General features: G+C 40.5%; 1 protein-coding gene across 1 annotated transcript in view; it reads left to right on the top strand.

Moving 5' to 3' along the window:
* The window catches only part of LOC149165109 (DNAJ heat shock N-terminal domain-containing protein), a 424,936-nt gene extending 398,264 nt beyond the window's left edge, over positions 1–26,672 (top strand). The window contains exons 18-20 of the mRNA XM_089432244.1: positions 5,480–5,539; positions 19,753–19,989; positions 26,059–26,672. Coding sequence (XP_089288370.1) covers positions 5,480–5,539; positions 19,753–19,989; positions 26,059–26,244 — 483 coding nt within the window. The 3' untranslated portion in view covers positions 26,245–26,672. The remainder of the gene's footprint in view (positions 1–5,479; positions 5,540–19,752; positions 19,990–26,058) is intronic.
* Positions 26,673–27,954: the final 1,282 nt, after the last annotated feature.

Genomic DNA, 27,954 nt, shown 5'->3' with positions numbered 1-27,954 from the left:
AAGGTGTCACCTGCAGAAATGGCCGAAAGAAGAAAGCAGGGATTATGTTACTATTGTGATGAAAAATACTCCCTAGGTCATAAATGCAAGGAGCCCAAATTCTTTCAAATTGATGCCACTGAGTACAGCTCATCGGAGGAAGCCCCACCACTTGAGGAGGCAGAAGAGGACAACCAAAAGGACAATGTCCCTGACGAACCAGTTATTTCGCTGCATGCTTTGGCAGGGATTTCTTCGCCTCAAGGCTCAAACTCTCAAAATCAGAGGTTTTATTAAGCATCACCCAGTAGTAGTTTTGATTGATAGTGGAAGTACACATAATTTTATCCATCAAAGAATCGCGGAAGCAGTGCATTGTTTTGTACGAGCAGTTTCTAACTTCCAAGTCCAAATTGTAGATGGGGGAACAATGAAATGTGAAGGCCGCTGTGAAAATGTCAAACTTCAAATGGGGGATTATCAGTTGAAGACCCACATGTTTGCCATACACAAGGGGGGGTGCGACATTGTACTCGGTGCTGAATGGCTTCGCACTCTTGGGCCAATCACAATAGATTTTTAAGCAGAACAACTCCACACATACCCTCCGCGGACTCCAGGCAGGAGCTCCCTCTATCATCAACTCACATAGGATGGAAAAATTGTTAAAAAAGGGCCATCATGGAGTTATAGCTCAATTTAATGCCATCCAGGCTGTCGAACCCAATTCTCTGCCAATTCATCCTGAGATGCAACAGATTTTAAATAACCATTTGCCAATCTTTGACAAGCCTCATGAGCTTCCACCCTCGAGAGGGGAACATGATCATAGCATCACCTTGGATCCAGGGGCCCAACCACCTAATGTGCGCCCATACAGATATCCGTTCACCCAAAAGAATGAAATAGAAAAAATAATCAAGGAACTTTTGGAAGCAGGCGTCATTCGTCCTAGCATTAGTCCTTATTCATCACCGGTGGTCATGGTGCTCAAGAAAGATGGGGAATGGCGTATGTGTCCAGACTTTAGGGCCCTCAATAAGTTGACAGTCAAAGATAAATTTCCCATCTCGGTTGTTGATGATTTGCTGGATGAACTCAATGGGGCTCAATTCTTCACTAAGCTGGATCTTCGCTCAGGCTACCACCAAATTCGCATGAAGGACGTCGACATTCCAAAGACTGCTTTCAGAACTCATGAAGGCATTATGAGTTCCTAGTCATGCCATTCGGTCTTTGTAATGCCCCATCTACTTTTCAGAGCCTTATGAACCACCTTCTCAAACCATATCTCAGGAAATTTGTCCTTGTTTTTCTCGATGACATCCTCATCTACAGTTGCACTTGGGCCGCACATCTTCAGCATGTAGATCTGCTCTTGCAACTGCTCCGCAAGCATAAATTATTTGTTAAGATGTCCAAGTGTTCTTTTGGCATGGAAGAAGTTGAGTATCTGGGCCACATTGTGGGGCGTGAAGGTGTCAAGGTGGACCCCAAAAAGATCCAGGCCATGCAGGATTGGCCTCAACCTAAGACCTTGAAGAGCCTGAGAGGATTTTTGGGTCTCACGGGTTACTACTGCAAATTTGTCCGCAATTATGGTCGCATTGCGCAGCCCCTCACTCAACTCCTCAAGAAAAATTCATTCTTCTGAAATGAGGAAGCACAATAGGCATTTACAACTCTCAAAAATGCCATTTGTTCCACTCCAGTCTTAGCACTACCCAACTTCACCAAATCTTTTGTCATTGAATGTGATGCTTCGGGTACAGGTATTGGGGCGGTCTTAATGCAGGAAGGTCGACCCTTGGCCTTCACAAGCCAACAACTAAGTGGGAAGAATCTGGGACAATCTACCTATGAGAAGGAAATGATGGCCATCTTACATGCCGTAGATACCTGGCGACCTTACTTATTGGGGCGACGTTTCCAAATTCGCACAGACCATCACAATCTTAAATATTTTTTGGAGCAACGCCTATCCTCCCCACAACAAATAAATGGCTCGCCAAAATGTTGGGATATGATTATGAGATCATTTACAAGAAAGGGCACAAAAATATTGTAGCAGACGCATTATCTCGCCAATTTGAGGAGGAAAGTACCCTACTCGCAATTTCCCTTCCCATTCCAAAATGGATTGAAGAGGCTCGCAGGGAATGGTTTTCACATCCCTGGCTCTCCCAACTCATTACTCAATTGCAGGCGGATCCAAATTCCACCAAGGGCTACTCGTGGCAGGATGAGATTCTTCACTACAAGGACAGAGTCGTAATATCACCAACATCCACCCTTAAAAGCTGCATTTTGGCGGAATTGCACTCATCCCCCACTGCAGGACATTCAGGCTTTCAGAAGACGTATGCTCGCACTAGAAGATCATTTTTTTGGACAGGCATGAAAAAGGACATCCTTACTTTTGTAGCGGAATGCGATATCTGTCAGCGCCACAAAGGGGAGACAGTCAAAGCACCAGGCACATTACAACCATTGCCCATCCTGGCATCAATATGGACGGAGGTTTCTATGGATTTCATTACAGGTCTTCCAAAGTCAGGAAACAAGTCAGTCATCATGGTGGTTGTGGACCGACTTTCTAAGTATGCTCATTTTTGCGCCCTACCCCACCCTTTTACACCAACTTTGGTCGCTCAATATTTCATGGATCAGATCTTCAAATTGCATGGCATGCCCACTTCTATTGTGTCTGATCGTGACCCGATCTTCACCAGTAATTTTTGGCAGGAACTCTTCAGGCTACAAGTAACCCAACTAATACTCAGTACTTCCTATCATCCACAAACGGATGGTCAAACTGAAGCCGTCAACAAATGTCTGGAAACCTACCTTAGGTGTTTCACTTCAAAAAAGCAACATCTTTGGGTACAGTGGTTACCTCTAGCTGGATGGTGGTATAACACCAACTATCATGCCACCACCAAAGTGACTCCCTATGAAGCAGTTTATGGTCAACTCCCTCCTTCCCCTACGTCTTATATCAAGGGGTGCTTAAAGGTACAAGCAGTGGATCAACTCCTACAAAACCGCACAACCATGCTCGCCCATCTTAGAGAGAATCTTCATCAAGCTCAAAACCACATGGAGCAACAGGTAGATCAGCATTGCTCAGAGCGCCAATTTCAAGAAGGGGATTAGGTATTTTTGAGGCTGCAAACATATAAGCAAACATCACTCAAAGACAAGGGTTGTCAGAAACTATCTCCAAAATTCTACGGACCGTATCAAGTACTTCAGCGCATTGGAGAAGTGGCCTACAAGCTAGCTTTGCCACCCACTGCAAAAATCCATCCAGTTTTCCATGTCTCATGCCTCAAGAAAGTGATTGGGAACAATTGCAGAATTCAAATTAGTTTACCTGAATTGGATGAAGAAGGGTCAATCTGGCTCCAACCTGAACAGGTCCTAGACACACGAGAACGGCACCTGCGTGGCCGCATGATCAAGGAAGTCCTCGTCAAGTGGAAAGACACCTCTCCGAAAGATGCAACCTAGGAACTAGCCACTATTCTTCAACAGTTTCCGCAGCGTCAGCCTTGAGGACAAGGCTATTCTTAAGGGGGAGGGCATGTTAGGGTCCCACCCTAACCCCCTTATTTATGTAGTAGGATCAAGTCCTAGTTATAGTTAAGTAAAGAGTCAATAAAGCCCATATTAATAATTGTAAGCGATTAACCCGCACTTAATGACGGACCACAGTTAATTGCAAATGGGCCATGGTATTAGATAGATGGTATTAATAAGAACCATGGTATTGCATGTATGAGTCATATATAAAGGATAGAGACTCCCTGCGAGGAGCATCGTGTCTTATTTTGTAATCGAGCTCTGCTCTATTGGAGGTTGCCCCCTCGAAGAGGCAAGTGAACATTGCTTTCTGAGTAATAAAATACTTGTTGCTTCTCACTATTCTATGTTCTGGGTATATTTCTTCGCATATTCTGTATTCTGGTATCATCTTGCAGGTTAAGAGCATAACATCTTTAGTACGCATTTGTACTTTATCCTTTTTCTTTTTTGGTGACTTGGTCCAAATTGATCACTCACCCCCTTAATTGTATTTTATTGGAGACTTTGTAAAACTTGACTGCTCTCCTACATTTTTCTACTCCTATATAGAGGTAATACAAATGAATGCACAACATATGTATAGCTGTGGCAATCAGTTTTCTACTTTCATGCTTGGTCTCGTGTTTTTTCTTGTTAGTAATATTGTTTTGCATCGTTGTAATTGAGATCTTATTAGTGTGAGAAAGGAAGAGAGCTAAGACCATGCTTAATGAATTTATGTTGAAGGCCTTAAATGTCAACAACATTGTTAGTTTATGGCACTAGTCTAGGCTATACACAAATTCAAGGCACAAGGAGCATAAATGAAATTTTGTGTGTGTGTGAGAGAGAGAGAGAGAGAAACACAATGGTAGAGATAGAGAGGTCTTAAGTGATAATATAGAATGATGTTTGTGATAAAGGCCTCCAAGTGTGCTTACATATGCATATGACGACCTTAGCAAAGCCCAAAAATTAGGTTTGAAGGGTCATTGTTCTTACAAATTGGCTGGGAACTATTTTACCTAAGGTGCCTTCATTTAGTTTCCTTTTAGCATAGGTAACATGTATGGATTAGTAAAAAACTAAAGTATACTAATTTTCTTATATCACATCATCTTAATGCTCACTTCGTATATGCAAAACACCATAAGAAGACCTACAACATTGATATAAACAACTCGAATAGAAGAAATTATCTATCATATCCTATTTATTGTTTTATACAAAATGATCAATGAATATAGGTTGAATACATAATTGGAGTCAATCATCATGCAGTCCATAAGGCCTACAACATGTATATAAACAATTCGAATAGAAGAAATTATCTATCATATCCTATTTATTGTTATATACAAAATGATCCATGAATATAGGTTGAATACATAATTAAAGTGAATCAGCATGTAGTCCATCATTTATGACTATTTAGCACCACAATGTATTGTAAAATTGACTAAGTTCACAAGACAATGCTTTATTGCTCGTTCATATTTGCTATTGATTTTTAATCCATTGGAGTGAGAATAGTTTGTGTCATACTAGGTCTTTATTCTTGTATATTTTATAATCATTCGAAAAGGCTTTGAAGTGAAATTGTTACATATATGAGGATTTTTTATGCAAGAAAGTCCTTGATTGCCCTATGTAGTAGCAACTATTTTTGTCATCATGATGCATGAATCCATGATTGATGGTCATTGATTTGACACCTCACTTTTTATGGGATAGCTGCTGATGAAATGTATTTATTCTTGTTTAGGAAAATGCCAACTCGATTGCATTCTCCAATATCTTATCCTTGCATATAGTTTCTTGTTTTTGGATATTTGTTTTGTAGCAAATAGCCTATGTATATAAGAAAGACAAAGATATAAATGTTATTGTTCCTCTTCATTTAATTTAATACACTGACCATATTGGTTAACAGATACTCTCTTGGATGTCGAACACAATCAAGGATGGCGATTCTGGCGACCTTCCATATTTTGTAAGTATCGATGGCTTAAAAGCTCATTTTATGCTGTTGTTTTTTTTTTAATTACAGAAACGGGTAGTGGATATATGTTATGCTGTTGTTATTATATCCTTTTTGAGTTTTATTTAAAATTAAGAGTATGAATTCTATAGAGATCAAAAGATTTTTATTATTCTTAGATATACAGTTTTGTACTCCTTGCTGCAATATTATCTCAAAATCGTCTATATGGTACAAAACCTCTATGGATGAACTATGATTTTGACAACAGGATGACTAAGGAATTAAAAGCATATCAACCTGACAGTTTCCCAAAAAACTTTAGTGCTGATAGCAGAATTAGAAAAACAACTAACACCCATTTTTCAAGGAACTGAATTTTTAGCCAAGGTTAGTGTTTCCACTTCTTCTTCCCCTCCTAGGAAAGTTCTTGGTGCTCCTTCTACTTTGACCCACTTAATTTCCCTTTCTTCTAGCCTATGTTATCCAGTTACTATGCTTGTACATAAGTCTCATCCACCATTTTGGTTTTGAATAGCATCACTTGTTTTAGCAGATGGCTGTATAAACCCCCCAGATACTTGAGGAGTACATTTGGGTTCTTTTGGAAGATACCCATCATTATTGCCGTCTTCCTAAATTTCGTGGTGTAGTCCTATACCCTTTACCCTTGTCTCTACCTAAAGGAATGCCACCGTATCCATTGATCCTCTACATACCCGATATATCTCTTGTCATCTTGTAAGTGTTATCTTGTTGAAAATTTTTATTGGAAAAATGTCTAATGTGTGGAATTATTGCAAATAAGTTAATTCTCTTGTGCCCTAGTTTATTGAATATCATTGTAAAAGGTTTTTTGGTTGTTAATTGCACATGTTACTCATTGAATGACAATAGATGGATATTCCTAGTGGATGGGATTTTGTTCTTTTTCCATGAAAAGCCATAGATATTGAGTAGGTAATTGTTGAAGAGTGGTTGTTAGGGCATCATTCTTTGACCTCCTTGAAGACGAGTTTGGCAAATATTTAATCATCATAAACTCCATAGCCCAAGAACAAGGCATTGATCCATGCAAAATTGGTGGTAAGTCTCCTTTTCCTTCCCTTTTCCCTTCGTAAAAAATCTTAGCCCCTACTCCTAGATGGCCATCTAGGGCACCTTGCGAAATTCTTAAGAGGTGGAAATTTTCAGATCTGCTTGGATAGAAACCTGCATTGGTGTCTCCTCTAGAGGATCTAAAGGTTTGGTGGAATTCTTAGGGTTGATTCTCCGGAAACCTCAAGCCCTAGGTGTGGCTTTGAAAAGAAACCTAGTAAGTTTCCATTGGATAAGGTGGTCTTTTTAAGGGTTATATGAACTTGGTATTTGGTAGAATAAATTATCCAAGACCAAATCCTTCTCCTACCTTGACCTAGTGAGTACATTGGAGGAGCTCCTCCCACGATCATAAACCCTAGGTCTTGTGTGGGCTCTTTCTAGGTCTCTCAAGTATAGCAAAAGCCTATTTTGAAGTGATAGATCATCTTGCAAAGCTTCTTGAGAGGTCCTCTCTCATCTTGGAAATCTTGATTCTAGGCATACCTTACATCATTTCATAATTTGAAGTCCTAGTCTTGATTTCCATCTTAGGTCTTTCTTGGAGACATTTTCTTGCCTCAAGCCTTAATTGAGCCTCTCCTTGAATGGGCTTACTGGAATTACTTCACATAAACCATTGATCCTTACCCTATCCTACCCGGACTCTTCCCATTGGTGAAACTCTGTAAAGAGCAAGGGACACTGACTGAGGTGACAGTGGGTCTTTGTCCCATTGTTATCATTTGGTCTAGTAGTTGTCCCATAGGTTCCCCTCCTAGGATCCCTGGTAAATCGTGTGGCAACAAGGCCTTAGTGTGTAATCAAGCTCGATAGTAATGCAAGTATGCATTTTTTGTATTCATGTATTGCAATTTTGTGTGCCTCTGTGAGTACAACTCCTAATGGAATCCACGAGTTGAATGAGTTTGAATGTGAATGAAGAGCGAGTGTTGTATGTTGTAGTCACAAGGGAAATGACATACTCCAACCGAGGAAAGTATCAACAGTGATCTGTTAAAATGATAATTGTGTATTGTCCCTGATCTGTCAATGTAAAAAGCCGAGGAACAGAGGATTTGGCATTACCATCTACATCTCTAGGCTTCAGCTTGTTGTGACCTCATTTGAACAAAAGAAATTAACCATGTTCGAGAATCGATATCTGAGCCGTCAGTTAATGAACTCGAGATGTTGGAATTTCTAAGTTTAACTCGTTAGAAATTCTTCCTGTACTATCTGGTTTATTTCTTCCTACTTGCTTAATTTCTTAACAAGTTATTTACCATGTAAATACTGAAAATAAACACAAGCACAGTATCAACATCTACAGATCATCAACTGAAAGAAAACAAGCACACAAGTGACACCGTTATTTTTGGACCAATGTCCCCGGAAAAACCCAATGCGGGAAAACAGTGCAGCTATTCAGAGGGTTTTATTATTATGCAGTTTTCAGAATACAACCAGGGTGCCAGAAATGGCTCACCCAACAAAGAATGCCCTTGGCAGTAGTACCTCTCCTCGGAGACAGATATTCTGGCTGAATAATCACCGGATGAACGATCCCACAGCAACAATTGCAACTCCCACTGCTCTGCGTCACTCTAATAGGGACTACGTCACCCTACCCGGCTCACCAGCACCCATTTTGTCCCACGAAATCCTTCTAGCGCTGCCTCTTGGCCCTGTGTCAGCTCTGTTAGCCTCTGCATCAACTTCTAGAGCTTCTACGTCAGCCCCTAGACCCTTTGCGTCTCACACGCTGGCCTCTCCTAGCTCTGCGCAGCTCCTAGCTGCCTCTACGTAGCCCCAACTGCCTCTGCGTCAACCTCTTTGGGCTCTGCACTGTCTCTCTGGTACCAACTCTGCCTCTCTATTATCTATTCATTGCCCCTCGCTGCTGATCACTGATTCTATCTCTCTTAGCAAACCCCGCTCTAGAGAATAGAATGACTGATCACTCTGGTGTGTTCTCCAACTAACCCTCAAGCCTCTTATACTTTTGTCGCTGGTCCATCAACGACCGAGATTAAATCTCTAATCAACAGCTAATATTAGATTTGGCTTGATCTATGACTTTTGGAACCTTCTAACCCAGTCTTATATTAATACCCATTAATATTTTATTTTTCCTAAGTTTAGACTTAGGAACTCCATTAAAAATATTAATTATTTTAATATCTCACAAACCGGTTAGAATCTTCCCAAACCATTTCTGGTCTTGGAGATCTCATGTGATTTAGCGCCTCCACCAACTTTCATGGCTAGACCACATCCGATGCTACCCCAAATCAACACTCCCTCTTAGCGAGGATTGTGCTCTAGTAATACTCCTCACTAAGCACCACCTTGATTATCCGGCATCGGTCCTTGTGCTAATGCTAGGCCTCCCCGCCCAACATCCTCTGCACTGCTACATCCTGTACCACTGCCCCATGGCCCTGCCACTGCCACTGCTGCATCTGTACGACAACTCCCTCTGCATCCATGTTGTTGTTGATCCATCCTCCCAACACTGCATTTGCACTGCATCTCCTCTAATCAGCTACATCGTGCTGCCCATAGCACTGCCACTACTAACTGTTGCGCTGCAACTCAGTTACCGAGAAGTAAGTAATTGATCCACCCAACTCTGACATCCCTGTCAGGCTAGAGAAACTCCTGATGCTGAATCTCCCTCTGTTGCTAATAAGTGCTCCCTCTACTAACCTCTGCCCTGCTGCAACAACTCCCTGCATCTCGCACTGTTGCACACTTTTTTGTGCCATCCTGCACTGGTGTAACACTCTTGTGCCTCTCGCATTGTTGCAGCCTGATAGCCTCGTGTTGTCTTGGGACTCCTGCACTGTAGCACTCTCTGTCACTTCATCCGCATCCGTCTCTATCCACATCTGCCAGTCCTGCTACTCCTCTTCAGGGCTCCCATAGCAAGGTATAATCCAAGAGGTTGGGTACCTCAAGGATCCTGCCCCTCATTGCCTGTAGTCCTCCTGACTACAGCTCGATGTCTCCCCACTTCTTCTCAAGTGGCACATGAGCACTCATGGCACAATCGTCATCCTCCTCGACTTCTTTCTCTGCCCTCACTAGCGCGGCCTTGGTCTCAGAAGCCTTTCCCTTGCTCTTCTTCCTAGGACACTAGTTCGTAAAATGACCCAGCTCCCCACAATGGAAGCACTTGGCCTTCGAGAGGTCCTTCTTCTTTCTCTTCTCCTGCTTCCCTCTTCTTCCTCCTTCTTGATTCTGACCCCTTTGTCGCTACTCCCCACCTTGGTCACCCGTCTGATCTCTTCTTGATGAAGAGCTGCCCACAATTCCTCCCAATCTGGAAGGCTCGTCTTGCCCAGTATGCTCTGGACAAATACCTCCCAATCCTCTGAGACTGCATTCAATGCTGTCCTCACCATCAATTCCTGATCCAACGTGGCCCCTATGGAAGTTAGCTGGTCATGGATCTCTTTCAATCGACCGAGGAAGACATCTATCTACTCTCCCTTTTACATTTGGTATGACTGCAGCTTATTTTCAAGTAACATCTTCCTCTGCACAGAAGCATGTTGGTACAATTTCTTCAAGGCCTTCCACATCTCATTTGTCGTATCCTTTTCGGCAATATGCGGCACCACATGATCCTTGACCTCGTCAAGGATGATATTGGAATTTCTAAATCTAACCCATTAGAAATTCTTCCTGTACCATCTGGTTTATCTCACCTACTTGTTTAATTACTTAACAAGTTATTTACCATGTAAATACTGAAAATAAACATAAGTACAGTATCAACATCTACAGATCATCAACTGAAAGAAAACAAGCACACAAATGACATCGTTATTTTCGGACAAACGTCCCTGGAAAAACCCAATGCAGAAAAATCGATGCAACTATTCTGAGGGTTATATTAATATGCAGTCTATCTGAGTACAACTTGGTGCCTAAACTGGCTCACCCGACAGAGAAAAATATATGGCAACAATACCTCTATATCCGGAAATAGGGATTCAAAAATCCTGTCCCACGAAACCCTCTCTGGCACAACTGAAGCTCAGCGCTAGCCCTTCTGGTCTCTGTGTTAGCCCCCTGCTGTCCTGCGTTAGGGCTAGGACCCTCTGCGTCAGCCCTATGAGGCACTACGTAGCCTCTGGGAGCCTCTGTGTCACTCCCTCTGCCCTTTGCATGGATGACGCAGTCTCTTTGGGCTCTACGCTGCCTCTGCTAGGCTCTGCGTAGCCTGGACTGACAGTCATCATTTGTCTCCCTTGCTCTTCTTCCTCAGACACTGGCTCGCATAGTGACCCAGTTCCCCACAGTGGAAGCATTTGACCTTGGAGAGGTCCTTCTTCCCCCGTTTCTCCTGCTTTCCCTCAAATGCTAGGGCAACATCCTCCTCTTCCTTCTTCTTGATTCTAACCCCCTTGTCGTTGCTTCCTGCCTTGGTGAGCCTTTTGATCTCTTCTTGGCGAAGAGCCACCCATAGTTCCTCCCAATTTGGAAGGGTCGACCTGCCCAGTATGCTCTGGACAAACACCTCCCAGTCTTCTGAGACTAAGTTCAAGGCTATGCTCACCATCAATTCTTGATCCAGCGTGGCCCCTATGGAAGTCAGTTGATCCCGGATCTCCTTCAATCAATCGAGCAAGGTGTCGATCTATTCTCCCTTCTGCGTCTGGTATGACCGCAGCTGATTTTCTAGTAGCATCTTTCTCTGCACTGAAGTATGCCAATACAGTTTCGTCAGGGCCTCCCACATCACATTTGTTGTTTCCTTTTCGATAATATGTGGTACTACATGGTCCTTGACCCCGTCAAGGATGATGCTCTTGGCCCTCGCCATGGCCTCCTCGTACTTGTCGTTCTCAACTGGGTCAACTGGGATCGCTATTGTCTTCAAGGCGAAGTGCTTGAGACGATTCCTGTCTAGAACAGACAAGATTCTGGCCTTCCAGACTACAAAGTTTGAGGCTCCGTCTAGTCTGTCCTGGTCTCGTACCCCGTTCACTGCCATCTTGCTGCTCCTCTACTTCTCTTTTGGAAGTTCTTGGTGTGACTCCCTCTAAGCCTCGACTTCCCTCCTGGAAAACGCATCTGCCAATGTTGATATGCCCCCACTCCAATCGTTAGTACAGCTGCACCACTAATCCGGATTTCTTGGCTAGAAATCCTTGGCAGCAACTCTCTCGTCCTTGGTCTTGCCCTGTTAGGTACTGTTCTAACCACAGTACCCCACCAGCGTCACTCCACAACTTCCCCACAACCTCCTATGCCTCAACAAACTGAAGGTTAGAGCTTTTAGGCTCTGCGCAATCCCGGCACCAATGAAATCTGCACCTCCTGGCCATGGGCGTCAATCCTTCCTGACTGAGAAAGATGACCAGGCACTGTGTAGGTTTGGTCTGCTCCCTTCTGCCACTGCATTGATCCTCCTCCCGGCTCAAACTTGATGATGCAAGCACTGCATCACCCCTTGTTGTTTTTCTGCTAGGAACAACTTCTGTCACTCGGGACAACTGTTTATGCTACTGCTGCTTTGCTTGGATGACGCCCTTAGTTATCCTGTGATCTATAACCACGCTCTGGTACCATGTTGGAATTTCTAAGTCTAACCCGTTAGAAATTCTTCTTGTACTATCTAGTTTATCTCACCTACATGTTTAATTACTTAACAAGTTATTTACCATGTAAACACTGAAAATAAACACAAGTACAGTATCAACATCTATAGATCATCAACTGAAAGAAAACAAGCACACAAGTGACATTGTTATTTTTGGACAAATATCCTCGGAAAAACCCAATGCGGGAAAACCGGTGCAGCTATTTTGAGGGTTATATTATTATGCAGTCTATCTCCTAAACCAACTCACCCGACAGAGAAATATATACAGCAGCAATACCTCTATATCCGGAAATAGGGATTCAAAAAACTTGTCCCACGAAACCCTCTCCGGCACAACTGAAGCTCAGCGCTAGCACTTTTGGCCTCTGCGTGGATGACGTAGTCTCTCTGGGCTCTGCGTAGCCTGGACTGACTGTTGCTCTCGCTCTCTCCGCTTTTGTGTTGGTCTCCCAGTATTGTCCCTACCTCCCTGCCTCATATTCACTGCCCCTCGTTGCTGATCACTGATTCACTTTTGCTTAGCAACCCCGCTCTAGCAAAATGAATGACTAATCACTCTGGTGTGTTTTCCAAGTGACGCTCAAGCCTCCCCTTATACTTTTATCGTTGACAATTCAACGGTCGAGATTAAGTCCCTAATCAACAGCTAAGATTAACTTTGGATTGATCCATGACTTTTGGACCCTTCTAACATAGTTTTATATTAATTCACATTAATATTTTATTTTCCCTAAGTTTAGACTTAGGGACTCCATTAAAAATATTAATTATTTTAATATCTCCCAAACTGCTTAGAATCTGCCCAAACCATTTTTGGGTATTGGAGATCTCATGTGCTTTTGCCTCTCCACCAATTTTCATGGCTAAAGCACATCCGATGCTACCCCAAATCAACAAATGATGCACTTCGCCTTGGCCATTGCCTCCTCGTACTTCTCATTTTCAGCTGGGTCAACTGGGATCACCATCACTTTCAAAGCGAAGTCCTTGATGCAATATTTGTCGCGAATGGACAAGATCCTGGCCTTCCAGACCAATGTTGCACGAAGCGGGAGCGAAGCGGAAGCGCGAAGCGGAAGCGCGAAGCGGAAGCGCGGAGCGCGGAAGCGTCATTTTCCAAAAATCTAGGAAGCGAAGCGTCCGCGGAAGCGTCTGCTATATATATATATATATATTTTATATTTTTTTGCATTTATACTCAAAAAAAACATCCCAAATACCAAATTAATTGTAGAAGACATGAAAACATGCATATTTTTGCATAAATCAAGATAGATATGGCATCCATGATTCCATTGTAGTTACTAGTATGTACAACAATCATCTATATTCTAGCTATTACAAACATACATCAGTATCAATTTGATACTGCTTGATGCCTATAAAATTTCATAGGACAAGCTCAAGCAAGAGAAGGAATGCAATCACAAGGAAAGTTATCAAGTTTCTATCAAGCAAGGGACTGTTAGAATTCAAGTTTGGGAATATGTCAGAGCTGGGCTCAATTGCTCATGAAGGCCACAAATCAAATTTGAAAATGCAAACCATGATTGCAAAGTCCTCCTTCAGCATTTAATGGAAGCAGCCAGCAAGGAGGCTTGGAGAGCTAATTCAAGACTATTTAGGGCAGCATCTCACTTGCTAGATCAGGCCACAAGTCAAGAAGTATTGATGCTTTTTCTGTGCTATTTTGTGGAGGGTTTGTCTCTGTTTACAAGGCTGCAGGAAGGTGCTGCTACAGCTGTATGAGGAGGAGGATTTGAGAGCGCCAAGAGGCCTAGAAGGGACCTACTGCCCTAGCTGCAGTCATCTCAAGCAACAGCACAGGTAAAGGGGGGTGGTTCCTTGTCATCGAAGGAGATTCTCATTCTTCTCTAGGCCACAAAGAAGGGTTGTTTCTACAGCAGCTTGGGGGGTCTGTTTTGAGGGGGTGAAGGCCTAGTTAAGGTCCTCTACCCAGGCCACAGTCATCCTGAGGATCAGTGCAGTTATAACCAAGTATATTTTCATGTATATGAAGACCTAGACCTTGCTGTAGCAAAACCGTGAATTGTAGGAGGCTTGAGGAGGAACCTTAAGCCCCACCAGCAGTACATTGAATACCTAGTAGATCAGCATAGGTGGAAGCATAGTTGGACATAAGATCACAGTGATTTGAAGCAAGGTAAGGGCAACAAACTACATTAGCAAGAATTGCAGACTTTACAAGGAAGTCTCTCAGATCTACTCTCACAGTGTATTGATAATTTGATACTGCACCTCTGGAATAATTGGACGTTCGTTATATGGCTATGCTCTTGCTCCTGGTATGATTTACCAATAGTGTCATATGATCATTGGCATATGCTTCAGTATGATTCTTTGCATTATGACATTTGTTCATGACATCAATTCAATATGGACATGTCACTTGCTTCAGTCATATATATGTTATCGTTTCTCATATAGATCAATATTGGTATGGCTTCCCAATATTGGCAATGATGGGTATAAACCTATAAGCAGAGACTTCTTCATTCTTATATGCACTTAGCATTATGTATGGATATCACTGCTCAAATAGCTTGAGTATGGTATTGCTATGTTCTAATTACAGCAGTATATGCATGACCTCAACTTCAACAGTTGTATATATTTATGTGTGTGTGTGTGTATCAATCTCACAAATATGTATGGCATCCCTATGTATGATGGTACAGTATATGAATATATAGAAGTGCATCCATCAGTTCAGTAGATGATTGCGCTTCCGGTTGCGCCACGCAACCCACCCTTTTTCAATGTATATTCATTGAGTTGACATTGTATTCAGAGCAGTAAGACCGTATATTCAGGCTACAATGCTCAAGTTATATGGTATTAGGAATCCTATATGAGAATGATGTCATATTGGTGGGTTGCGTCCAGGTTGCGTCCAGGGATGCGCGATTCCGGGGGGCCGCAACCTCAAATGGCAGGAATCGTTTTTTTAACCCGGAATCGCGCCACCTCAAAAACGGATCCGCGCTTCCACTGGGGATTCCGGATCGATTCGCTCCGATCCGCGATTCTACCTTTGGATCCGGGGGGGGGGGCGATTCCTGCAACACTGTTCCAGACCACAAAGTTGGATGCTCCCTCCAACCTATCCTGATCTCTCAGCCCATTCACGACCATCTCGTTGCTTTTCTTTCGACTCCTCCGAGTCTCTCTACTTCCCTCCTGGAAGTCCTCTATTTGACTCCTGCTGAGTCTCTCAACTTCCCGTCTGAAAGTTCTCGGTTTGACTCCCTCTAAGTTTCGATTTCCCTTTTGGAAATCCCTCTGCCAATGTCAAGTTGCCCCACTTCGATCCTCTGTGTAACTGCACCACTGATCTGGATTTCTTGGCTAGAAATCTGGCTCAGTAGCAACTCCCTCCTCCTTGGTCTTTCCCTGCTAGGTACTGTTCTTACCACAATACCCTCCTAATTTTGCTCCGCATATTACCCACAACCTCCTATACCCTAGCAATTGAAGGATTGAGCCACTTGGCTCTGCGCAATCCTGGCACTAGCAAATCAGCTCCCCTAGCCAACTGCGTCAGCCCTTCTAGGCTCTGCATGAGCCTAATTCTGCCTCCCTTAGCCTCTGCGTTGCCTTTCTCTGGCCCAGAATGATGACGCAGTCCGTCTGCGTCACTCCTTCCTTTGTCGCCTTTTGCAAGGATCAAGTCTATCACTCGAGACAGTTGAATCTGTTGCAAATGCTCTGCTTGGTTGATGCCTTCAGTTTTCCTGTGATCTGCAACCACGCTCTGATACCATGTTGGAATTTCTAAGTTTAACCCATTAGAAATTCTTCTTGTACTATCTGGTTTATTTCTTCCTACTTGCTTAATTTCTTAACAAGTTATTTACCATGTAAATACTGAAAACAAACACAAATACGGTATCAACATCTACAGATCATCAACTGAAAGAAAACAAGCACATAAGTGACGTTGTTATTTTTGGACCAATGTCCCTAAAAAAACCCAATGCAGGAAAACTGGTGCAGCTATTTAGAGGGTTTTATGATTATGTAGTTTTCAAACTACAACCAAGGTGCCAGAAATGGCTCACCTAACAATGAATGCCCTCGACTGTAGTACCTCTCCTCAGAGACAGATATTCCGGCTATATAATCACCAGATCCCACAACAACAATTGCAGCTCCCACTGCTCTGCGTCACTTTGATAGGGACTGCGTCACCCTACCCGACCCACCAGCACCTAGTCTGTCCCACGAAATCCTTCCAGCGCTGCCTCTTGGCCTTGCATCAGCTCTGCTATCCTCTGCGTCAGCTTCTGGAGCTTTTGCATCAACCCGTAGACCCTCTGTGTCTCACATGCTAGCCTCTCCTAGCTCTGCGTAGCTCCTGGCTGCCTCTGTGTAGCACCCAACTACCTCTGCGTCAAACTCTCTGGGCTCTGCACTGTCTTTGGTACCAACTTTGCCTCTCTATTATCTATTCACTGCCCCTCACTGTTGATCACTGATTCTATCTCTCTTAGCAAACCCTGCTCTAGAGAATAGAAAGACTGCTCACTCTGGTGTGTTCTCCAACTGACCCTCGAGCCTCCTCTTATACTTTTCTTGTTGGTCCATCAACGACTGAAATTAAATCTCTAATCAACGGCTATGATTAGATTTGGCTTGATCCATGACTTTTGGAATCTTCTAACCCAATTTTATATTAATACCCATTAATATTTTATTTTTCCTAAGTTTAGACTTAGGAACTCCATTAAAAATATTAATTATTTTAATATCTCCCAAACCGGTTAGAATCTGCCCAAAGCATTTCTAGGTCTTGGAGATCTCATGTGCTTTAGCCTCTCCACCAATTTTCATGGCTAGAGCACATCTAATGCTAACCCAAATCAACATGAGAAACAACAAAATCTCTATCATTTGACATCCCATCTCTCGAGACCTCGGGGCATTAGCACCTCGAAAGGGATTAATGTTGCGGAGGCCAAGATTCTTATTGACACATCGACCCGAGATTTGATGGATGATCCATCAATTGGCAGGCCCAATGGATGACGAGGTTTTATGTCATCAACAGTGAAGTCTTAGGCGAAGATCCTGTATCAGGATCGGGATCTTGGGGCAATGGTTAATTGTCTCAAAAGTTCTAGGTAACACAGAGGAGAGCCAAGATTCGAGAAGTCTCAAGCCGAGACAACATAGCTTTGCCCCCTTCTGTTTGGCATTTGGTTTTAAGCGAGGGTTCTATGCAAGTGTGGGTTTAGTGATTGGAGCTAGCACTGAGTACAAACTTAAGATGAAATGTGATCTTGGGGTGGATTGAGAGGAGATAGCAAGTTCCATTGCTGCCAGAGGCAAGATGAGTCTAATTTTGTGGTCCCATAATCCGCAAGTTCGAAGATCGAATTCCCACAAAAAATCGATTTTGTCAACCCCGAGAATAGGTTGCTATCATGGACCCACCTATTAAAATGGTCTTGTGAGTTGATTCCTCCAATTTTTCCACTATGAAAGCATCAAGATAGATGACAAATAATATAATGATCCAATCTAGATCAAGAATGTTCGTTACAATCTCAGACTACATCCTATAGAAGCCACTGTCCAATTGGATGACATTCTGAATTTTCTTTGGGATCCTTGTATTCAGCAAACAATGGTATGTTAACAGGCTCCCAGTCCAGTCTCTTTATAGCTGATAGACAAACTAGCAGATTTGTTACCCTGAGGCCAACAACTCTGCTGGAAACTTCCATTTTAGTCACAGATTCTTCACCTCCTAGGATTTGACATTCCAAGGGATACCCTACAGTGTACACATTGTTGGGTAACATTGCACAAACCCATATATCTTATCCTGTTTGATTTATTTGTTCAGGTTACTAAGGTTATGTCGTTAGGTTGTGGTTGATTATTGAAATGAGGTGGACTCACTTGCAAGGTATCACTAAAGTTCTGGTCTGTTACCATATGGCACTGAAAAGTGACAAAAAATATCCAAGGCTTGGCTTCCAATATAACATCGTTGTGGGCATGTTCACTGCTCTGGCAATATTGTCTATGATCATCATATGACACCCAAACTTAATGCTTGAGTAGGTTTCACTTTAACTCTATAGAGGCAAATTCTTGTATTCATGTGTTAGAAGTTCAAGAAGATGATTTGTGACATCCCTTTGCTGCATTGGAGGAAGGAAATTTAATGTTCGTACCACTATTGCTATCAAACAATTCTCTCATTTGGAGATATGAAATTAGTAATTTCTTAATCTGTTCCAAGGATAGTTTTTATGAAGATTAGTTCCTTAACCTCAACCATGGGATGGTTTCAATGTTAACATGTAAAGTGGATCTACATTCATCAATTCCTCTACTACTACCAACTGTCATACTTGAGTGGATTTCAGGCAAGATGCTGAAGTATGCAACTATTTTGTGTAACATGGGAGAAGTTACTGTGGTAACAGGTTAAGAACGTAGATTACTGGAAGTCATTGAGTGGCTGTTAACTTTTAAGTATCACTAATTAGGTGATTAGTTGTTGCAGCATCTAGTGAGTAATTATCCTCCAAAAGACTACCATGGTTAACCAGCTTCTCCTATATATGTGGCTTTTCCTTATGTTGGTATTGTTGTTGTTCCTCTCTGCATGGCCTTGAATCTATATTCTAGAGTACTTGTGCAATCTTTTTGTAATACTGCTGTTGGAATGAAGTTAAAACTCAATTTATATTACCTAAATTATCTCTGTGTTTTTGTGTTAAATACATGTATTTTCCTTTCTTTCTAGGTTCTCAATGTGCTACCAGGACATGCAACTTGGTCTTTATCCTGAATCTACTTGAATATAAGTCACTAAATTATAGTCTAATGATTGTATGTAATCAAACATGAACAATAAAGAAGAACCAGCAACATTATATTTTCAAAACCTTGTGAATGAATTTGCTCTTGCACTTAGTGGTCACAATTTCAATCACCAAGAAATTATTTCTCTTGCACAAGCATTAGAAACCCTACCGTAAATGGCATATAGGAAACAATTGATTAGTTTGGACTCTACTACTGTGGGGGATTGATGATACCACGTTTCTTTTGATGGAACTGAGAAGTTAGAACATTTCAAGTAGGTTCCAGCTTTCTCTATCCTGGACCATAGTCTTATAGTTGATTCTACATGTGGTTTTTTATACTGTAGTTTACAGAGTTTACCTACCTTTTGTTTACCCTCTTTACTGGTTATTCTTTAATATTCTTTGTTTACCTACATTGGTCATTTGTTCACATTAATAATTTCGATTCCAATTTTCATGTGCCCTTTCATTGTTCTGTAAAGAAAAATTGTGAGTTAAACATATAGTATTCATGAAAATTCCATTAAGGATAAAATTCCAATAGTATGCATGAAAATTCTTAATGTAAATCTGCTTTTTATTTGGATATGTGCACCATAAATATTAAAAGCATTTGGTAATATTCCTTCCTTCTGTAACGACACGAAAGATAACCACTTATGGAAGTTGTGCATTTGCAGAGGGCAAAGACTCCAGATCTCAACCCAGAGGAGTCAAACCCTGCTTGGTCTCTTGTCAAGCAAAAAATTGGTTTCAGTAACAACAGAAGGATGACAGAAAGGGTTAAAGACTTTGTCACTGGAGGATCTGATTATATGAAAGATCCAAGAATAGGTCCAATCCTCCTCCTGGCAAGTGCTTTATACTTGGGTGCTCTTTGGCTTAGACCGAACCAGTCCGAACAGAAAAATGAGCAGGTAAAGCGATGACCTCTATTCCCTACATACCCTAGCTTTTATGTCTTCAGCAGGTTTTGTTTAGGTACAAATTTTGAAACGTAAGTTTCAAATGGAATGGTTTTTATTTTCATTTTAATATATGTTTTATGCAGTTTTGCATGAGAAAAATAGAAAAGAAAATGAACTTTCCATGCCTTTCCACTAATTTTATTGAGGCTGTAGCCTGTTACTAGACTTTTACTGATAATCAGACAGACTTTATTACATTGGCTTTATGTGTGAATCTTAGTGGATGGGATTTTCTAGTACTAGTTAGGCAACAAACGAGGACTCTTGTATGACATTAGGACTCTTGGATGGGATTGATAGCTTGGTTTAGTTGCTCTTTCCATCCATTTTGTTGTCTCCTTGTCAATTGTTCTTTTAGCGAACAAATCCACTATATTTTCCATTGATCTCCTGGCTTGAGTAAAACTGAAGTCTCAACCCCGTCTTATCTCCTTGACCCAATTCATTTGCTTCTAAGAAACCAGTCCTGGTTTGTTGCTATTTTGTTTAGGATGTCAGTCAGGACCTTTGGAGTACCCCTCCACTTTAATTGACTGAGTATGGAGGTTCTAAGTGATGCATAATTTGACTCCCTCAACTAGTGCCATCAGTTCTGCCTGGTTATTTGATACTCTGTCAATATATATTATATATATATATATATATATATATATATATATATTATAAACAAATTATCTCCTGCCCAATTGCTAATCACTCTACTACTTCCATTGTGTCCTGTATCTCCTTTGGTTGCTCCATTGAAATTCAGCTGATAACGTTTTGTTCTTGTTGGGATCCACGGTGACTTTGTGCCCGGCTTGGCTCCTAAACAAATTATCTCCTTCCCAGTTGCTAATCACTCCACTACTTCCATTTTGTCCTATATCTCCTTTGGTTGCTCCATTGAAATTCAGCTGATAACATTTTGTTCTTGATGGGATCCACTGTGACTTCGTGCCCTGCTTGGCTCCTAATTTCCATCCCTCAGTCATGATATATATACAAAGGTTGCAGTGATATATTTATGTGTGCGTGTGTGTGTTTGCGGGGTGGGGGAGTATACCCTTCTCTATGGTTGCAATCTTGGGGCCATCAGCCATCAATTTAATTTATATAATAGCCTATGTTGAAGTATATAGCAAGTCTTCCAGAATCCAGGGGAGGCAGGTGTCAGAGGGGTCATTTTTTGCCCCAGGGGAGATGCGGTATTCATGTATGAATGGAGCCTAGATATCATGACTAACAATAGAACAGAAGCCTGTGCCCTTCATCAAGGACTCATCCAAGCCATCAGTCAACAAATCAAAAATATCATGGTGCTAGGGGACTCTCATCTCGTTATCAAGCACATTTTCATAACACAAATCCCTTAGACTCTCGTCTATCCTCAATATTGAACAGAATCAAACAAACCTATAGCAGCATTGAGGAGATATCATGGGTCCGTTATTCCATATTCTCCATGAAAACATCACCATGGCTGATTCCAAAGCATCTTTAGCCACTAGGTGAAAAGGGAGATTACTATATGTCAATGGCCAAGCACATGATCATCCCATCCCGTAATTCACTCACATCAACCTTGTGTCAACAAATCATTATATGGCAGATGGGTCCATACATGACAAGTCTCCCAGGCAGTCTGGACAGGAGTTATAAGACTTCATTCTCTTGTCACTCGTTTTCATTAATTCACATATTGTCTAATGAATGTTTTTCTTTGGCTTTTCGATGTCAAAGTGGGAGATTATGGCATTGTTTCACAAGTAGGCAAATTTCTCCCTTCACTGATCTCAGGGGAGGGGTGTAGATCTCTATTGCAGAGTTCTCTGATCTCAAGCACATCCCGAGTTCATTGTCCTAGGTACTATCGGTGCATACAGAGTAGTCAAGGATTCAAGCATAGTCAATTTTGGACTCAATCACACATGTCTCTTCCTCTGGTTGGAGTTGCCCCTTCTGCCAGTTTGCATTCCTGGAAAAAGAAGTTTTTTCTGTGTCTCCATAGAGGCGTCAATCATACAAGAAACTTGCATCTCTTTATGGAGGCATGAGGATGAAATTTCAGCCTTGAAATACCACTTTAGAAAAATACCAGAGTCCTCATGCAAACAGGAGCAGTGTCAAGTTGTCAACCATAGGCTCGAAATAGCAATGGGAATGTTGATACAGCAGAAAACTCAATTGGATGCTCTAGAATTACTGGTACGAGAGCTCATTTGTCAGCAAGGAGATTCTCTGAAAGAGAAGCAAGGTGAGTCTTCGACAAGCCCAACAAGACCTTCATAAGCATTGCCATTGAATGTTCAGGATGATGGAAAGCACCACAGCCCTCCACAAGTTTCTAGTTCAGGAAAGAATATTCTGACAAGCATCACATACCCAGGCATTCTTCTCGGCCTCTGAAACTCTGTTTAGTATGTTATTTTCAGCAATGATCAAGCATTTAGCTTCTTTCTCTCCCCGGTAGAACATATAGTTTACTCAATGTCTATCATAAGTATTTTGTCCTGCAAGAATGTACCCTATGTATCCTGGCCCATAAGATTTCAAGACCGACTCTTCTTAGGAAAATTAATGGACTTCTGAATGACCACATCGCGGCAGGAAGCCAACTTTTGTTCTCTGCTGTAAGCTTCAGCTTCAGCCTTTTTATTAGTAAAATATTTTCTAGCGTGTTAAAAAATATATATATAACAAATCTGTCTGAAGTTAGCTGCTTCTATGTCAATGAAGAGATTGAGCAACCGTTTCCCCAACCAAGCTAGAAATATTTGGAAATCGAAGTGTTTAGTATCGAAAATATTATAAATTATGTTTACCTATGCAAGAAAAAAGTATTGCTTGAAGTGAATTGGAGGAAGATTGACCAAGAGTTTCATTCACATTTCTTGGATATATCTGTAATGGTTTTTTTGCAGAATCATACTATAGTGTTGTTTACAGCCTACAATTCTCACTGGACACTTCACGTTTGCTAGTTATTTATCAGCTTGGCTTGTTTTCCCTGATGAAATTATTATTTAGAAGTTGATTTTCCTACCATCAAGGAACCATCCAGAACTCAGTTTCCCAATATATTCTCACTTGCAAGAAAATATGGCTCTGCATGACCAATTAGACAGAATTCCATGATGAAAACGGAACATAGAGGAAATAAAAAGGAAACAATTTTAGTGAAAATACATGGCAGCCCCAAACCAAGAACCGAAGAAAATTTTGACTTAATAATCTGTTCACAAAAATTAATTGAAATCTTCTTTTGGCTCATCAGCCATGTGGCTACATACATCTTACCGATATAACAAGGAACTAAAATATGAAAGACTTATTTGTATCTTCTAGAAAATATAGCATACTAGGTGGCTAATGATTGTGGACTTAATTTAAAATTTAAATAAAAAATAAAAATAAAAAATAAAAAAATAAATGTTGCATTGACATTAATCTAAATTGCATGCAACAGAGTATTTTGAAGTTTTTGTTGGCAAATATCAATATTAAATCATCAACCTATTGCTTATTGTCTAGGTATATATAAAAGCTGAACCTAGTGATAATATAATGAAGAATATTAGAAAATATATTTATTTTGTTTTATGCTTATCATTAAAATGTACAGAATTCTACGGGTGTAATGATCCCAATAGGAAATATTCCAAATTGGCCAATAATTTCTGAGTTTTAATATCCCCTTTTTATTTAATGAGTTTCATCAAACAAGTCATGTGCATACTGCTGTAGGTGTAGTTTAGTTTTTCCTCATTTAGTGTAAAGATACAATAGCATATATAGAGAGTAACCAGCTTTAGACCAGCAGTTGATAGTCCATGCAAAACTCAGAGAGTGACTTGATTTTATTAATGAAAGTTAAATCATTAACCAACCAAAGTGACAAGACCATTTTGTGCCAATTTGGGAATTTCTTTCATAGTGTTTTCGTCAACAGTTTGATAACAAACTCATAAAGAATCTTCATCCAATATCAGAGGCAAAATCTGATTCTTTTATTAATAGCAATATTCAGAAAATTAGAATGGCCACTGTAAGATAAAGCCTGGGAAGCACTCCAAACTGATAAGTAAGTCAGATTAGGCAATTCAGCCCTTTAGTTACCAGCTGCTACAGGTTTGATATTTCTTCTTGGATGAGCTGGAACCATGGACAAACTGCTACAAGATTACAAAATTTGGCCCAAATGAAGTCCTTCAATTGTGGAACTAAATGGCAGCCACCACAAAAGATATTCAGCCCTTTTTCTGAGATGTGAACTCCCACCTGAACATCCTCCAATCTGATAAGTAAACTAGAATTGACTGTTTGCTGGTGCTCAGAGGATAATTCCGCTTTCTCAGTAGATGAGTTGCTACAACACTTTCCACTTTAGATCTGGAAATGATATTGAATCAATAGGTCCAGGAATGCAATCTTTAGATCTGCACTTTGATGATACTCTGAACTTTGATGATATATATATATATCAGTCCCAACTCAGAGAATTTGTCCTTCTCTTGTGGACTAAATTTGCCCACAAATCACTGAAAATCTCTGCTCCTATTTGACCTCCCAAATTCTGGAAATAACTATAATGAGCACGCACCCATCAATCAGTAAATGCAATCAATTCCCTTCCTTGAAATTGGATATCTCGGCCTCAGTTTGGCATAGCAGAACTACTGGGCCCACTTGATCTTGAAAGAGGTTCGATTTTGTTCTTGGTAAATAGTTTGACCCTTTACTTTTGGAATTCCACCCTTGATGATTTTGCCACACAATTTGACCTTCCAATGTTCTTGGTACTCGACCCTCTTTAAGGGAATATAACTCGGCCTCTTGGTGATGGTAAGACCCTGCAACCAAATCAAATTATTATGCTGGAACTCCCCGCAAATGATTAGGATCAGATGCTGAAGATTCTCTACAATGAGTACAATGGAAGATCTGAAATAATCTTCCCAAAGAGCTAACTAGGGTGGCACTTGAAGTCCACCAAAATTAGCTATTGAGTTTCGCTTGAAACTCTTGAAACAAGGTTGAGCTTCTTCACAATGTCAAATAGAAATGATAGAATAGATTGATTTACAATTGAGTTCCTCCTTTTATCATTAGTGATGGAGCTTCCCTCTAGCTTCTAGATTCTCCTTTTTCTCTATTATTTTATTGGTGGGCCCATTTTCCACTAGGAGACTTTTTGCCCCCTTTTTCAATAAAATAGTAATTTGCCTCCTTTCTCAATTAAATATTATTTTGCCACCACTCTCCAATAAAATAATAATTTTTCTTTCCTCCTTATAAAATATTTTTTTGCCTACATTTTCCATTAAAATAGTATTGTCTTCCTCTTCCAATAAAATATTATTTTTCCACCATCCCATTAAAATAATAATTTCCCCCTAATAATATTTCCCCTTTTTTAATATTTCCAAAATTTTGCAAAACCCCTAAGTGATTTTTGCATGCACAAAAATTTGGAACATCACAATAGGCACAAAAATATATGAATGTATAATGGTCACTAATGTTTATACGAGTATTAATTTATCCAAAATTTATATTAAAATTGATAGTGAATGTAGATGGCTCGTCCAAGTTATTGTGCCTTTGACAAATTAAAACCTGAGAAAAATATTCTTACTAATCTTCTCTACTATCCTTGATTTCAAATAAGCAGACATAAGGCTGAAAAATGAGATTTGAAACAAATTTGCATTTCTATTATTGCACACAAAGGTGAACGAATAGGCTATTGATCCTAAACCTTCATGCAAATGCACTATTGCCTAGGAAATACTGATTGATTCAATACGTTTTAGATGATAGTCAAGAGTTTATTTCCATACATTTTGCTCTATATACTTCATTGTCTTTGCACCTAGCAGTGCCTTTGAATAATATGTTTGTATGTTGTACTTATACTTGTATGCATCGCAATGAAAGAATTTTCACTGAAAGAAAATGAAAAGAAAAAAAAATCAAGCTTCTATTTGATTGCATAAAGGTGTCAGATGTTCATGTATGATATGTTGTTTCTTGTAGGTAAAGGAGGCGGAAAATGTGCAGTCACCATCTTCGTCCAAGGATAAGAGAGCAAATGTGCGGTCACGACATCCATCGAAGGATAAGAGAGCAAATGTGCAGTCAAGATATCCATCTATTACAGATGAAGTGCCACAAGATGCATATCAAGCCTTCGAATCAGACTCAGAGTCAGACTCAGAATGAATTGCAAATACGCTGAAGACTGTAAATTATGTGTCATCCATTATTCACCGGCAGTTAAAAAATGTTGCAAGAACAAGTAACTTTAAAGCCGTTGGAAAATAAAGCGAGAGAGAAAGAGAGTGATTATTTGCGTGTATGGAATTTGCATGTTGTTTAAATTCCAATTCGGTCGTCATAATTTAAGATATCCTCTATTTTAGGGTTACAATGTTTTTTAACGGCTAGTTATTACAATTTATTTTGTTGTGAGTTCACATGAAGCAAATGATTAATTGTTAGGTGGGTAGTTGCACCTATCATTGGGAACAAAATTCATATAGATGTTTACAGAATAATTTTACTTAGGTTGAATGGGGATTCAAGGGCTTTATGTAACTGTACTGAATTCAAAATATTAATTTCAATTCTTCATTTTTGTTTGTGTTTCATGGAAGCTGATGTATTTAGGCTGCCTTTTGCATATTTTGTTTATGGATTACTTGTTACTATCCCTATGCACTTCTCTTTGAACTCTCCAATAAGAAGAGCTTGCATTTACATAGAAACCATGATCATTATTAGGAAATTTGTATGTGATTTGAATGATACTTTTCTAAATGTTCTTCACATCATAACCTTTGGGTTTCATTACACAAGGTGGATGGGAATGTTGGAATCTCTTGCAACATGATATTTGTATTCTAGATAAGTAAATGAAGTAATATGTGTCCTTTTTATAAAAAATTAAAGATATACCATACATGTCATAGTGGTGAGTCTTGACGCATAGGTGGAAGAAGGCACACCCTCTAGATCGAAGAGGTCAATTGGAAGAATAATGGGATTCATTAGTCAATCGGTTATCATTTTGTTAAATCAAGATAAGGGATCAAGAAGCTTAGCTAGTGTGGTCTCAAATTCATACAGGGATATACACAACAAGCTCAAGTTAAAATGTGATGCTTAATGGTGGTGGAAACCAATCTGGAAACAACATTCTCCCCTAAAGGGTAAGCTCTTCTTCTACTTGGCTTTAATTAATAAAGCTCCTACCTAGGATATCTTACTAAACAAAACTTGGTCTGGTCTAGGATGTTGAGAAATCCAAGGGCAACAAAGTAGATGATTTCTCTTGCTTGATAACTGCTTGTGATATATTTTTACTTCACTTAGTTGCTTCTTTCTCTTGTTTATTACTAGTGTTCTCTATCATCAAGTAGCTATCAAATCATAAATAACAATGAAACAAAGGACACAAGATATAGCAATCAGCAAGGGCCAAAACCTCTCCAATCTTTAGAGAAAAACCCACAAAATTTTTCTTCCTATAGAATCTTCAATTGATGAAATCCAAGACCTAGACGCTTGACCAAGAACCTCTCCAAGACCAAGTCACAATTCTTCCTTGAACAACCCTTCTTCCTTCTAAGTGTCAAACTGACTACTATACCACATATTTCGCCTTCTTTTCAAGTCTCAGTATCTTACTATAGGCCTGCAATTTTTGGCCTACCTGTAATCACTGAAATTCCACACGTGTGAGTTGATTGGGGCAAATTGGTGAGGCTCCTTTCCTTCGCTTGACCTAAACACTTCTTCTTGAGACCTCAGCTAGCAAGAATGCTCCTTTTGTGACCTTTATCGTGGCTTCTTCAAGGATTGTTGAAACCCTAGTTGTAGTCACGTGTGAGTGGAGGGACCCAAAAACAAGGCTAGGAGACTTAGATCTTC

The sequence above is a fragment of the Pinus tabuliformis genome, chromosome 5_1 (genome assembly GCF_031772625.1).
Source record: "Pinus tabuliformis cultivar Carrire ecotype Pingquan chromosome 5_1, CPIR1, whole genome shotgun sequence".
In the NCBI taxonomy this organism is placed as follows: domain Eukaryota; kingdom Viridiplantae; phylum Streptophyta; class Pinopsida; order Pinales; family Pinaceae; genus Pinus; species Pinus tabuliformis.
The sequence above is the reverse complement of the archived record's forward strand: the minus strand, read 5'-3'. Positions and strand labels throughout refer to the sequence as shown.